The 14472-nt window shown below is 31.9% G+C and overlaps 1 protein-coding gene across 1 annotated transcript in view; it reads right to left on the reverse strand.

Moving 5' to 3' along the window:
• The window catches only part of Tecrl (trans-2,3-enoyl-CoA reductase-like), a 72526-nt gene that overhangs the window by 12637 nt on the left and 45417 nt on the right, over positions 1–14472 (reverse strand). The window contains exons 6-8 of the mRNA XM_013008988.1: positions 7136–7241; positions 6407–6479; positions 5053–5096 (exon numbers count right to left, since the gene is read on the reverse strand). Coding sequence (XP_012864442.1) covers positions 5053–5096; positions 6407–6479; positions 7136–7241 — 223 coding nt within the window. The remainder of the gene's footprint in view (positions 1–5052; positions 5097–6406; positions 6480–7135; positions 7242–14472) is intronic.

Raw genomic sequence — 14472 nt, forward strand, 5'->3', positions numbered from 1 at the left:
ATAGTGTAGAATATGATTTGATAGTATAAGCCAACATTTATTCAGATGAATAAATCTCATTTCTTATAACTCATATTGTATGTTAATAAACTTCCACATATTTTCTGTTGAAGAAAATTGAAATATAATAGAATAATCAAGATAGTAAAATATCTATTAATAGGTACAAATTAACTTTTGAAAATAGTGACAAAAGCTAAAATAAAACTTCAGAGATTACATTTATTTTGTGTGTGATAAAAATACATTATAATGTAATTATATTTGTAAATGTATTTGGTAAACTTATAAAATAAGATCTTTTATTGAATAAATTGTGCTGTGATAGATTCCACATTAAGTCATAAATGACAAACTACAGTATTTTATTTTAAAATTTGTATAAAACTGTTCTATCTTCTGATTTTAATTTGAATTATTACTATTCCTATCAGCATGTTTCAAGTGAAAATCATAAATTATATTAAAACATATATTAAGCTAGCATAATAAAACTTCCAAGTTTAGTTTCTAAAGAAAATTTTGCTGGACAAAATACCAAGCAAAGGTAGGTAGGAAGCTTGATTTCTGTGTTTGCTATTATTATTATAGGTGATTTGGAGGGCTGAGTTGAATGTAAAGGGCAAATGAGGTCATCCTACAGAGCATTTGTTTTAATTCTGCAATGGAAAATACCTGTAAAGTTGTATATGCTTTCTTATTGTAAAAATACTGTACAGAGGGGTTACAATTACATGAGTAAGGTAATGAGCATATTTTCTATTGAGCATTGTTACCTCCTTCTTTGTTTTTCCCCTACCATCTCTTCCCTATTCACCTCCCCAACTCCTCCCTCCCTCCCCTGAAAATGTAAAGTTAGTTTTCAACATAGTGTCTTGTACATCTCATTGTTATAATGGGTCATCCTGTATCCTTATTTCAGCATTTTGTTATTTCCCTTTCCCTCCCCAAATTATAAAAATGTATATACAAGATGCAGGGCACCAGAAGCAGTAGATGAATGGATCAAGAAAATGTGGTATATATACAATGGAATTCTATGTCTCCATCAGAAAGAACATCACCCCATTTGTTAGGAAATGGAAACACTTGGAAAAAATTATATTAAGTGAAGTAAGCCAGGCCCAAAGAAACATAAGTCCCATGCTTTCCCTTATTTGCAATACATCTAGGACAAACAGAAAAGGTCAAAAGCTATAAACATATGAACACATAAGATGATGTTAAGCAAAATCAACCCCAAGATAGGCACACAAGTAGTTTTTTTCTTTCTTGCTATTGTTTTTAACATATTTATAATGCCATATGTGATTTTTTTGTTTCTTTTGTAAGTTCTTCCCCCACAGTATAATACCTGTTAATCTTTACAATGAGTCAACATAAGTAGGCAAAGTAATGCTATTCTTCATAACCCAGACAGAGCAGAGTGCTGGAAATTAAGGCTCTTCACTGTAGCTTACTATTTGTCCTTGATTCACCTCATTCATAAGCATCACTCTTTTCAAAAGCAGTTTCCTGGCTTTTCTGTGGTTCTTACTGCAAGGCTCCACATGCTATATCTATTAAAGCCTTTAATACATTCTTCCCATTGGACTCTTCACTAATCAAAAATTACCTCTTCTATGCCTGAGGCTCCTTTCACCCAAATCATACAAGACAAGGCGTGCCTACTTGAGACTCACATATTTTTTCTTCTCCAGGAATATTTCCATTTTTCTAAAAATAAAATCCCTGAAATGAATGGCAACAGTAAAGACAAAAATGGGCAAAGTGATTTTCAGGACTTTGAATACTTACCTTAAATGTTAATAGCTACATGTTTAATTTGGTAAGTTGCTGAGCAGAGTAAAAGAGAAAATGGAAACAAATATTTAAAAAATACTTACTGAGCTAACTGGAAAGACATAATTGCTTTCTACAATGTGAACATTAAGTGGAGAGGAAACATTGGTAATAAAAATAGGGATTTTTACTTACATAAAACATAGCCCATTGACAACTTTGAGTATAGAATATAGTATTTTATTTGTTGCTTTCTAAGTAGGATTAGATAATGAGAATGAAAACTGTTAAAGCATGCAGAAATGAAAATAGTCTCCACAGGTCCCATAGTTTCCTTTATTTGCTATAATTAGTATACATCTATGATAATCTTAGCAGATGAGACAAATAGCTCAATAGCTATGTACCTATATAGCCATTTAAGATGATGCTAATCAAAGTGAACCACCAGACATGGACACGAGGCTTTTCTTTGTGGTTGTTCTTAATGTACTGTTATTTTATTTCTTTTGTGACTTTTCCCCCTATGGTTCATCCCATGTTGTCAGTGCATTCAATTTTTGTACCCTGTGCATTGTGTATAAATTTATTTGAATTAGGGGAGAGAAGGGGAACAACAAAATGGTTAGTCAAAGGACAAAGGGGAACCTATGCAACAGTGATATTCACAAGGTTAGATGTTGGAAATGATCTGTACAACTTGGGGGGGATTTAGAATGAGGGATAAAATGAGGGAGGGGGTAACAAGTTCGATAATAAACGTACTTATTACCTTACTTATGTAACTGTAACCCCTCTGTATATCACCTTGATGATAAATTAAAATTAAAAATAAAAAAGAAAATATTATTTATCTACTATTTTGACAAGAGTAGAACAAATTTGCACCTAAAACTTTTAAACATTAATATTCTATTCTCTATTAATTTTTCTGTATTTTTATCTGTTTATTTTTCCCTGTAAAGTTCTGAATCCTGGATATACTAGAATGATAAAAAGGCAGAAAAATATTAAACAAAGTACAGGGAAAATATCTTTACAACATAAAAATAATCTGGCACAACTCATTGAAATCAAATAATATCCAAGAATAAATTAGTTGCCACATTTTGGTTTCCATTATGTGCATAGATTTTGTTTCATTTACAATATATTTTGCATAAAATATTAGATAATTCTGCATGGCAGTAAAATAAATCACAGGGAGCCAAAGAGAAAATTATAATTGTTAATAGATCAAAAAAAATAAAAGCTACACCTGACTAATCAAGAATCAACTACCATCAAAATAGCACTCTATGTAATTCTAATATGTCATTTTCTTGCCAGATGATAAGCTAATTCTTCATAACAACAGAAGCTTGATCAACTTTAAATGAGTAATGTATTTTTTCATTTGTTAAAGAAGTGACAAGATCAATAAATAAAAACCAGAACTTGGGCAAGTATAAAATGTGAGCAGAAATTAGTAATTTTCAATTGAGATACAATTTTTGTTTAATAGTGAATTATTCAGGGGCTGGGAAGGTGGCTCAGCGGTAGTGTGCTTGTCGTGCATACATGAGGCCCTGGATTCGATTCCTCAGCACCACATCAGCAAAAAGAAAAAAAGCCGGTAGTGGTGCTGTGGTCCAACTGGTAGAGCACTAGCCTTGAGCTGAAGAGCTGAGGCACAGCGCCCAGGCCCAGAGTTCAGGCCCCATGACTGGACCCTCCCGCAAACAAAATAGTGAATTATTCAATGCCAATCATTTTCTCTCTCATTCTTTTTCTCTTGCAATTGAATTCACTGCATGTTGTTAAACTTTTAATATAAAATGAACTGAGCAACTCAATGGCAGCAATGGAAAAGAGGGAATAGCCGACACTAGGCAAAAAGAAAGGAATGTACACATCACCCGATGTGGAAGAAATAACTATTGTCAAAACTCATAGAACTCATGAACTTTATAGACTATAATAGACAATTTGCGCCATGAAAATTAGAATGTGTTTGTGACTTTAACTAAGCATCCCTATCCCACAATACTGTAAAATTTGTGAAATTATGTAATCACTTAATCACAATAAAGAATTTGCAAAAAAAAAAAAGGAGAAAATTTTCTGGCTGTAAAATATGTTGTTTATTCTTTTCTAACACTTTTTATCTATACATTAAGAATTCATACCTACAGTTTCTCAATTATCCTGAATGGGATCAATTATCATGAATGACTTTGTGAATTTTCCTTATACATGGATTCCTGAAATATAGGTAAGTCCCCTGGACCAGATGATCTCTGCATATTTTATTAGATCATCAGTTATTAATCACTTAATGTCATCCAATTACTAAAATGTATATAAATTAGAAACATTATTTGTAAAATATTAAATCTCATTTGCATACATATGGTAGTTATTAAGAAATACCAGGTCTGGTAGGCTTCTTGTATTTGTCATCATTGTTTTTGTTTTTAGGAAAAGCATAGCATCTCTCATCTGATCTGTGATTTTCTACTTGCTATGGAATGAAATCGTATTCATTATTTTCACTTTTACTTTTTTTCATATCCTCAACACTACCTACCTATCCTGAAACCATAAGCTTTTCTTTTTTTAATCTTATCTATTAAGAACAGTAATGAGAGAAGAATTTTAACAATGGAGGATGAATTCATGTAGGTATACTGTGTATTAAAGTGAAATAATTATGTACCTAATAAAATAAAGCATTTCAAGCTATATAGTGTAATCACATGCTGGCTTATAGAATGATGTGAAGAATCAGATTGAGAACAATCTGAAAATAGCTGATATCTTGGATAAAATCCCCAGAAGAAATAAAGTAGAGAAAAGAAGGAAGGAAGTAACAAATGAATGAACAAATAAATGAGAGCAAGAAAGAAAAAGAAAAAAGACAACCTTTGTGTTCATATTGAGTTAGATAAATTCAACATTCTTCTTGAAAGAATTTTGGATATTTACATTCAAATTAGTATTTTTTTATTCCTAGAGGTTTGTAAGTTGGTAAATGTGGAGATAACAGGAAGAAGTGACTGTGAATGTGGTTTTCCCCCTAAATATTTGCTATACTTTTAATTCTTTAAAGATTTAGAATGCTAATGACTAGATTACAAAGTTATTTGACTTGCTCCGTTGCATATATTATTACATCTATCATATCAAATAGATTACATTCATCACATAGAAATTCTTCATATACAATGCGTTTTGTAAGCTTACCAAAAACAAAGTTGAAGAAGTATCAAATAGACATGTGATACCTACCAGAAAATTGATAGCAGACACTGTGATTTGCCTGGTTCCAAATGCTAAACAATAGGAAAAGAAGACATTATGGGAAAAAAACTTTATTTTTCTGAGTTACACTCTACAAAAATATACAGACATATTTCCAAGTATTATTGGATATAACTACTCTCTAACCAACGATTATTGTAGATAACTACTCGCTAACCAATGGTACTGTGCATATTCCATCTTCTCTACCATGACCAAAGTGTCTTTGGGATGCTGTTTTAAATTCTATGTTAAGTAATAGAACTGGTTATATGGTCTTGGGTAAGTGTATACAGATACTTACATTTTTCTAAAAAATAATGGTGTTGATTTTGGACCTTGATCTTTTTTTTTGTAGCTGGGATTATAAACATGACCCACCAACTTTTTTCTTCAGGTGGAGTACCACTGACTTTATTTGGTGTAGCCTTGAACTTCAGTTCTTTTATCTCTACCTCCAAAGTTAATAGAATTATAAACATAATCCCTGGAAGTTACCTGAAAATTTATACTTTTCTGCAAATGCTTTTTAATCACCAATTTATACATAAAGAAAATATGTTTTTATTACTTCGTATTTCATGCGAGAAGGTAACCTTTCCACAGCTCCTCTCATTAAACGTATAAGAAATAACATATCTATGTATAAAGGTTTTATAAGTATGTCTTATGATGAATTAGTTAAAATCAATTATTGTCATTTAAATGGAAAAGAATTTAATGATTTGATTCCTCTTGTGTACTTGGGCTGTGGTATGAGAAGAAGAAAATTAACACTAGATAAGAAAATGGAATTGCTCAGTCACAATATTATGAACTAGGATTTGATCTTGACTCACTGAGCTTTTCTCAAAATTGCTGCTGATTTGAGTCAAGTAATTATTTAATTAAGTTAAAAGTAGAAAGCAGTGTGTTAGAGAAACAAATGCTCTATTTTTCCATAATGAATGATATTTAAAATAATGATTATCATTAATTTTTAAACATTTGTTAATTAATAGTAAATAATTGTATAACTATATGAAAATTTTCCTTTCCAATCTTCACCTTTCCTAGTATCAAATCTCATAGTATTGTATCATCAGTTAATTTGACTCAAGATTGTTTAGTGATTAAAAAACTTAAAGTAAAAAAACAAAAACAAAAACAAAAACTTGAAGTCAGCAATTTAGTCTTTCAAGTCTTTCATTTGGATGAATTGTGATACAGGAACAATTTAAACTTGACAATTTTAATGAAACTTCTAAGTATATCCTACTGCTTTTGTTCTCAATGAGATTCAGATCAGAGCTTAGATATTGGTAATTTAGTGTGGGGTTAGCCAAGAAGGAATTTCACCTACATGGTGGTGTATATCGTGGGTGATTAATGTAGTAGGCAATCCAAGAAGTGAATATCCAATAAAAGGCACAACCCTAAAATTTAAAACAAAGCAAAACAGTAATTATTAAATCCATTACTTATATTTTATCATTTTAAATTACATACTGCAGTATTTAATAATAAATGTGTCTTCACACAAGACAATGGAATTTTATCTCTAATAAAATATGTCCATTTTTATGTATTTAATTAACCTTTGAGATTTTGTGACATGTCAAGTTTAACTTTCATAGTTTAAAAGAATGCAACAATTTTTCCTTTGAAAATATGGACTAATCTTTTCACAAAATATTTTTAATAAATGAATAAAGGAGAAAACATTTAAACATTTGTACTATTCTATTTTGCTTAAGAAAATAAACTATCTTCAATTTGGGAATAGTTGGGTTTAACACACAACTCTTATTTTTATATCGTGATAAAATTTCACATCTTGGTATTTCTCTGGACTATCTACTATAAATAATCATGACATACAATAATGATTAATTTCCTTTTCAACTAACTGGGAACACAAATAAAAAAGATCACCTACAACTGTCATTTACAAAATGCTTAATGCACAGCAACAGCATTAGTCACAAAACCTTAGTCTTACAAAGAAAATACACGACTGAACATTTTGCAAAACATTTCAGAAGCAAAAATTTTCAAGAATAGTTAAAATGTGAAACATATTAACACTTACCTTTATTAAGTTTTTCAAAGGTGTATATCCTGTAGAAACTTTGTGAACAAATAAAGTTTCCAAAAGAAATCGTATGTAGTGAATACAATGGCAGAAGCAAGCCAAACTGGAAGAAAGAAAGAAACAAACAAAAAGAACAGAACAGAAACACATACAGACATTAATTCTTTCCTTAAATCTGGGTCAACATTTCATAAACTTTTAAATTTTTATTAGTTGGCCAAAATGTTCAGTTAGTTAGGAAGTGTTATTTATGTTAATCAAACATACTTCTTTTCATTTGAACAGTTCATTCTAGAAATTTTCAGCATTTATTTGGTAATGAAAGTAACTGCTATGAGCCTCCAGATTTACTCCTAATTAAACTAGAAATATTTTATAATACCAATCATAATTATGTTCACATCTGCCCAAGGAATAATCATAAATATAATTTCAAATGTGTGCACATCAATGTGTCAAAAAGGAAACAGACATTTTACAAGTTTAAAAATACTCAAATCCTACTTAGAATTCATTTGACATTTTATAATGCACCAATACCTTTTTAATTATCCAGTTGTCCTTTAGAAAGTACTAAGATTAAAAAAACTTGAATTTCATTTTCTCTTCAATTATAATGCAGCATTTTGTTTTTATTATAATTGTTTGATGTTTTTCTGTGTGTTTTTCTATCTAACATGTATGTATCATTTTGTTTATTGGTGTGTTTGTTTCTATGGTGTTTTAATTTAACATCTCATCATTTTTATATAGTGACTATTTCAAAGGTAGATGTCAAATATGATTTGCAATGGTACATATTCCAGTATATAATAATGCTTTCCACTTAGTTTTATGCTTATGTTATTATTTTAAAAAAGTAAAACCCCCCAAAATTGGTTCTTCACACACTCTATGCAAAATTATAAATCAAAACATTAGACTTATTTTTGAACTGTCATTTATTTTAAGAAAATGGGTAATTTTTTATATGATCAACTGTGAATTTAATAAAAATAAAACATACTAAACCTCATTAACCTAGTTAAGAAAGTAGAGTATCTATTTTTCTTTATTGATTCATATAAATATAAGCAAACATCTGTTACTGAGATACATGATATATCTATTTGCATGCTAATAATTCTGAATATTAGGTGATGACACACAATTAGATGAGTGCAGAATCAGCTTTGTACATAGCCCAGTTCCTGACATGGGAGGATGTTCTGGTTGCTCTATGAACATTTCTAAGAAATAGAGCTGTCCATTTTGTAAAAAAAAAAAAAAAAAAAAAAAAGCACAACTTGTTTTTTCTTGCATGCTACCGTTTTTAACATATCTAAAATGTATTATGTGATTGTTTTTGTTTCTCGTGTATGTTCTTTCCCCACAGTATAACCCTGTTTTCACTGTATTATAACCCCATTTTCACTGTATTTGATTTCGGTGCCCTGCATCTTGTATATACATTTTTCTAATTTGGGGAGGGGAAAAGAAATAACAGTATGTTGAAACAAGGATACAGGTTGACCCATTGTAACAATGAGATGCACAAGACACTATGTTGAAAATGAACTTTACAACTTCAGGGGTGGGAGAGTTGGGGAGGTTGAGAGAAAAAGGATGGTAGGGGAAAAAGAGAGGAGGAGATAACAATGCTTGATAGGAAATATACTCATTACCTTACTCACGTAACTGTAACCCCTCTGCACACTATTTTTACAATAAAAAAACATTTAAAAAGCATAAAAATTTAGCTCAACAATACAGTACAGTCTTGTACAAGAAACTTGGGTTCAAAAGAAGCCAGTTCTACATTGTCATTGGCTTTTTGTAAATTACAATACAAAAGCGTAGAAACAAACATACAAACAATTTAGAGCCTTGTTTAAACAATGTCACATTAGACAGCCCCGGTTATTCATTCAGCAAGTTGATTTCATATAGAGCCATATTTTCTCTATTTAATTATATTTTACATCACAGAAAACATTAAGATTTTCTTTATCCATTGTTAAATCAACTGTTAGTGAAATTTGGATTTGACACATTGTCCCCCAATTATAGCATTTGAAAATATCATCTGTTATCAAGTAGGTGTGAAGAGATGAGGTTTAAGACCGGATGACTTCAATTTTACCAATCTGCACAGGAGGCAGGAGGTGCTCATGAGGTTGCAGGTGAAAAATCGGTTGGTGTCCAGAAAACAGTTAATGGGCTAGAGATTCTGAAAGCAGATATGCCTTGAGTTCCAATTTGAAAGACTTATGATACATAAAGAATTTTGTGGTGTTTGAATCATACATAGAGATCTGCTTCTTGCACGAAAATTAGCAAAATTGAAGTTTGATTGGGTGTTATGACTCAAAGCAATTTTGGAGATTTAATATTTGAATGCATGTCATTGGATTGTTTGACATTTTAAAATGGACTTTACAGGCCATCCTGACCTGACAGTAGTGCCTTAGCACCTTCAACATTACTTAATAAGGCTCTACTAAATTCCTAAATTTTCAAAATGTTTATGTTTCTACTCTGAAATTATTTATACAAACTTAACATATTTGCTGTTTGGGAACAATGTTGCATTAATATATTTACACAGTTGTTTTAAAACACGCTGTGCTTGTGTTTAAGAATAGTAACCACCGTTAATCCATTTTTTATCGAATGCTGCTAAAACGATTTTTCTCATTTTGCTTCATGTCACTTTGATGGTACATATTTGCTATAAAAATATGTGTTCCTATGTATCTACCATACTTCGGTTAATATACTTGTGTACTATCCTGAAGTGTATAGTAATGCATTTATATATGAATTCTAGCTTCCATATTTAAGAGAAAAATAACTGAAATTGTGTAGTTTCTTAGGAAGGCTAATAAAATAAAAACCAGGGAACAGGTACTTGAAAGGGGAACTGGGATCAGTGGTTGAGCATAAAGAGAGGAAGAGGAGAAAATGCAGTTGAAATTTGAGGGAAGTTGTGGTTTTGGAAGAATGATGGTGGACAGTGACCAAAATTCATTCTATTCATATACTACTTTTCTGAATTGCAACTCCTTTTCAATACTTAAAGACTAAAATAAAATTTAAAATCCTCTTTTCAAATTCTCCACTTCACTGTATAAATGGAGCGGGCATTTCTTTTCATTTAAGTAAAAGAGATGTTTTTGTTTTTGTTTTGTTTTGGTCTGAGACCAAGACTCAAACTTGGTAAGAGACACTTTCGCATATTAGCTGGTGCTCTAACTCCTAAGGCAAAGATGCATTTCATGCATAAACTGCTTTATTAAATTGCAAATCCTTTGCACAACTAATTAAAGATAATTTTTTAAAGAAAAGAAAGGAGAACTTAGTATTTGTTGAGTGTTCCTAGACCAGACAATTATTACGGAAGGTCAATTTTCCTGTAGCATCACTATGCCTGGAGCACTAGCCTTCTTCTCGTGCCTGCAGTGAACTAAATTAATTCACGTATGCTATCATTCCCACATGATGATTCTCAAATTAAACTGAAATATGACCTTTCCATGGAAAAATTATAAAAAATATTTAGTGTTACATGATTAGCATTACATTCTTAGAACTCCCATTCAATGGATCCAAAGTGAAATATACAACTAGTCTTTCAAAACATTTTATTGAATATCCATCCCTTGTGTCTTAGATATGATGTCCAGATGTGAAAATGGAATTAATGTGAAAAAACATCCATTATGAAATACACTGAAAAGTTTAGAGAGACAGGAATGAGCTGATGATGATTAGATGAAAACCACTTTAGTAGGAAATCACCTTAGGAAGACATTTATTATGAAAGAACTATGAATGGCTCTTCTGAGTAATAAATATTGGCTTTCTATTTGAATTCCAAAAAAAGGAAATAAAAAGATGGAGGAAATGGGAAAGGGAAGCCATGAATATATGCCCTAATATAATTGGAACACAGTGGGTAATTAGGACAAGAAAGAAAGTCTTAGGGATGGGAACAGAGTGATTGATGGTAACAGAAATGTTAATTTGAGAAGAAAAGTTGTGCTCCTGATTTTAATATCTACCTGACCTAAATATTTATGTTTTGCTTTCTAATCTTCTTAGGGCATCTTTTTTTTTTTTTTGGTTGGTCGTTGAGCTTGAACTCTGGGCTTGGGCATTGTCCCTCAGCTCTTCAGCTCAAGGTGAGAACTCTACCCCTTGAGCCACAGCGCTACTTCCGATTTTTTTAGTGGTTTTTATTGGAGATAAGAGTCTCATGGACTTTCCTCCCCAGGCTGGTTTTGAACTGTGATCCTCAGATCTCAGCCTCCTGAGTAGCTAGGATTACAAACATGAGCCACCAGCGCCCGACTCTTAGGACATTTTTAACATGCAATATTTGTTCCTTTTTATATTCTTATAATTTGTAACTGTATACCCTAATGCATCTGGTGAATTATTCTATGTGCCTTTACTCTCTAAGTGACAAGAGAGAAAAAATGAATTTATCTTCACAATACATTATAATAATTATATAGTGTGATTTGATAATTGCCAAGTTTTAAAAAAAATGTTTTGTTTTATTGTAGAGGTGATATATGGAGGGGTAGCTTTAGTGTGACCTTGCTTGAGAACATTTGGGTAAATGCTCAGGGTGGGATTGCTGGATCATAGGGAAGCTATGTGTTTAATTTTTTAAGGAACCTGCACACTACTTTCCAGAATGCTTAAGCCAGTTTACATTTCCACCAACAGGGTAGTAGTGTTGTCTTTGAGCCACAACCTTATCAGCATCTGTTATCATTATATTTTCTTGATAATAGCCATTCTGACTGAGATGAGGTGGAATCTAAATGTAGTTTTGATTTGTATTTCTTTTATGGCCAGAGAGATGTTGAACATTTATTCATGTGTCTATTGGCTATTCATATTTCCTCTCCAGGAAAGTCTCTTTCCAACACACATTTCTGATGAAAGCTCTAGAGAAACTAGGAATCCGTGGAACATTCCTCAATATAATAAACGTGGTATATGATAAATCTATAACTAGCATTATAATTAATGGTGAAAAGTTAAAACCATTTCCTCTAAAATTAGGAATTAGACAAGGATGTCTGTTCTCTCCATTTCTCTTCCTTATAGTATTGGAATGCCTAGCCAAAGCAGTAAGGCAAAAGGCAAACATAAAGGGGATACAAATAGGGAAAGAACAAATAAAACTCTCCCTCTTTGTAGATGGGATGACCCTATATTTAAAGGACCCTATAGCCTCAACTCCCATTATTTGAACTGATCCAAAATTTTGGTAAAGTATTAGGGTACAACATTAACCCACCAAAATCAGTAAGTTTTCTGTAGCCTAACAATGAGAAGAGTAGGGCTGAAATCAGAAAAAAAAAAAACAACAACTCCATTTTTAGTAGCCTCAAAAAAATACCTAGGAATTAACTTAGAAGTTACAAAGATGTAACCAAGAAGTGAAGGACTTCTAGGTGAAAACCCTAAAAACCTGAAAAAATAAATTAAACAGATGTAAGAAAGTAGGGAGAGGGGGTGGAAACACCTCCCATACTCCTAGTATCACAATTCAATTCAATGTGATACCCAAAAATATCCCAAAAATATCCTTTAAAAATAGAAGTAATCCACAATTTCATATGGGATAATAGAAGACCCCAAATAGCAAAAACAATTCTTAGCAGGAAAAGCAGTGCTGGAGGAATATCACTGTCACACTTCAAACTCTATTGTAAAGCCATAGTTATAAAAAAAAACAGCTTGGTACTAGCTCAGGAACAGATATGAGGACCAATGAAATAGAATTAAAGACCCAGAAATGATCCCATATACCTATGACCACCTAATCTTTGATAAGAGAGCCAAAAATCATCAGATGGAAAATCAATAGTCTCTTCAACAAATGGTGCTGGCATAATTGGCCAAACATGTTTAGAAAACAGAAGTTAGATCCTTATATATCACCTTGCATCAGAACCAACTCCAAATGGATTAAAGACCTCAGGCTAAGAGCAGATACCCTGAAAATATTATAAGAAGGGAAGAGCAGATACCTTGAAAATATTATAGGAAGGGATAGGGGATATATTAGGGCTCCTTGGCACAAGTTGAAACTTCCTTAATAAAGATCCAGAAACACAACAAATCAAAGAGAAGCTGGATAAATGGAATTGCATTAAACTGCACAGATTCTACATAGCAAAGGACACAGCTAGCAAGATAAACAAAAAGCTCACAGATTGGGAGAAGATCTTCACTAGCTATACAACAGAGAAGGGCCTCATATATAAATTGTACCTACAGCTAAAAAAATTAAACCCCAGAACAAATCCTCAAAGAAACAACCACCCCAGTAATAAGTGGGCTAAAGAGATTAAAATGTTGTCATAATTTTTGAATGAAATATTCTCACTTAAAAATGTTCTTTATGGGCTGGGAAGGTGGCTCAGTGGTAGAGTGCTTGCCTTGCATGCCTGAGGCCCTGGGTTCGATTACTCAGCACCACATAAGCAAAAAGAAAAAAGCCAGAAGTGGTGCTGTGGCTCAAGTGGTAGAGTACTAGCCTTGACCTGAAGAGCTGAGGACAGTACCCAGGCCCAGAGTTCAGGCCCCACGACCGGACCCAAAAAAATTAAAAAAAATGTTCTCTATTTGGTCACATGCACATAGACTATTGTGCCATTGTGATCCTCTCCTAAGAATCAAAATGAACTCAAAGAAATGGAAACAAAAAAGGTGTTTTTTTTTCCAGTTATTTCTTTTTTCCTTTGTTTTTTTTTTCTCTGATGTCACTATTTTTATTTCTATACCCTTTGTCTTGTACATCATTTTATATGATTTGGGGAAGAGAGGGAAATCACAGAAATGGTAGGACAAAGGATGAATCAATTCAAGAGTGATATTAGACACTGTGTTGTAAATGAAATTTACAAATTATTAGGGAAGAGGGGTAAGGAGGGGAAAAAGTGAGAGAAAATGAGGGAAGAGGTTACACTCTTACAAAAGAAATGTGCTCATTACCTCACTTATATAACAGTAACCCCTTTGTGTATCACCCTTATAATAAAATTGATTACAAAATGTTATTTAAACATGCATTTGAATTATAAAAATAAATTATGAATTTTTATTAGGTACATTATATCTGTGTGTACAATATTGCCTATGTTTTGTAGAGAAGAATTTATATTTTGAGCTCTATAGATTGATTCTTTATTATTTTAACTATTTCTTTTGCAGATGCTTTAAGTTTTCTCATTTGTCTTGTTTGCTCTGATCAGTATTATTAGTAAGTACTGTGGCATACTTAATATAGTTCATGTTTATAAAATTGCAAATTTGTATGAATATTTGCT

The sequence above is a fragment of the Dipodomys ordii genome, unplaced genomic scaffold (genome assembly GCF_000151885.1).
Source record: "Dipodomys ordii isolate 6190 unplaced genomic scaffold, Dord_2.0 Scaffold8, whole genome shotgun sequence".
In the NCBI taxonomy this organism is placed as follows: Eukaryota; Metazoa; Chordata; class Mammalia; order Rodentia; family Heteromyidae; genus Dipodomys; species Dipodomys ordii.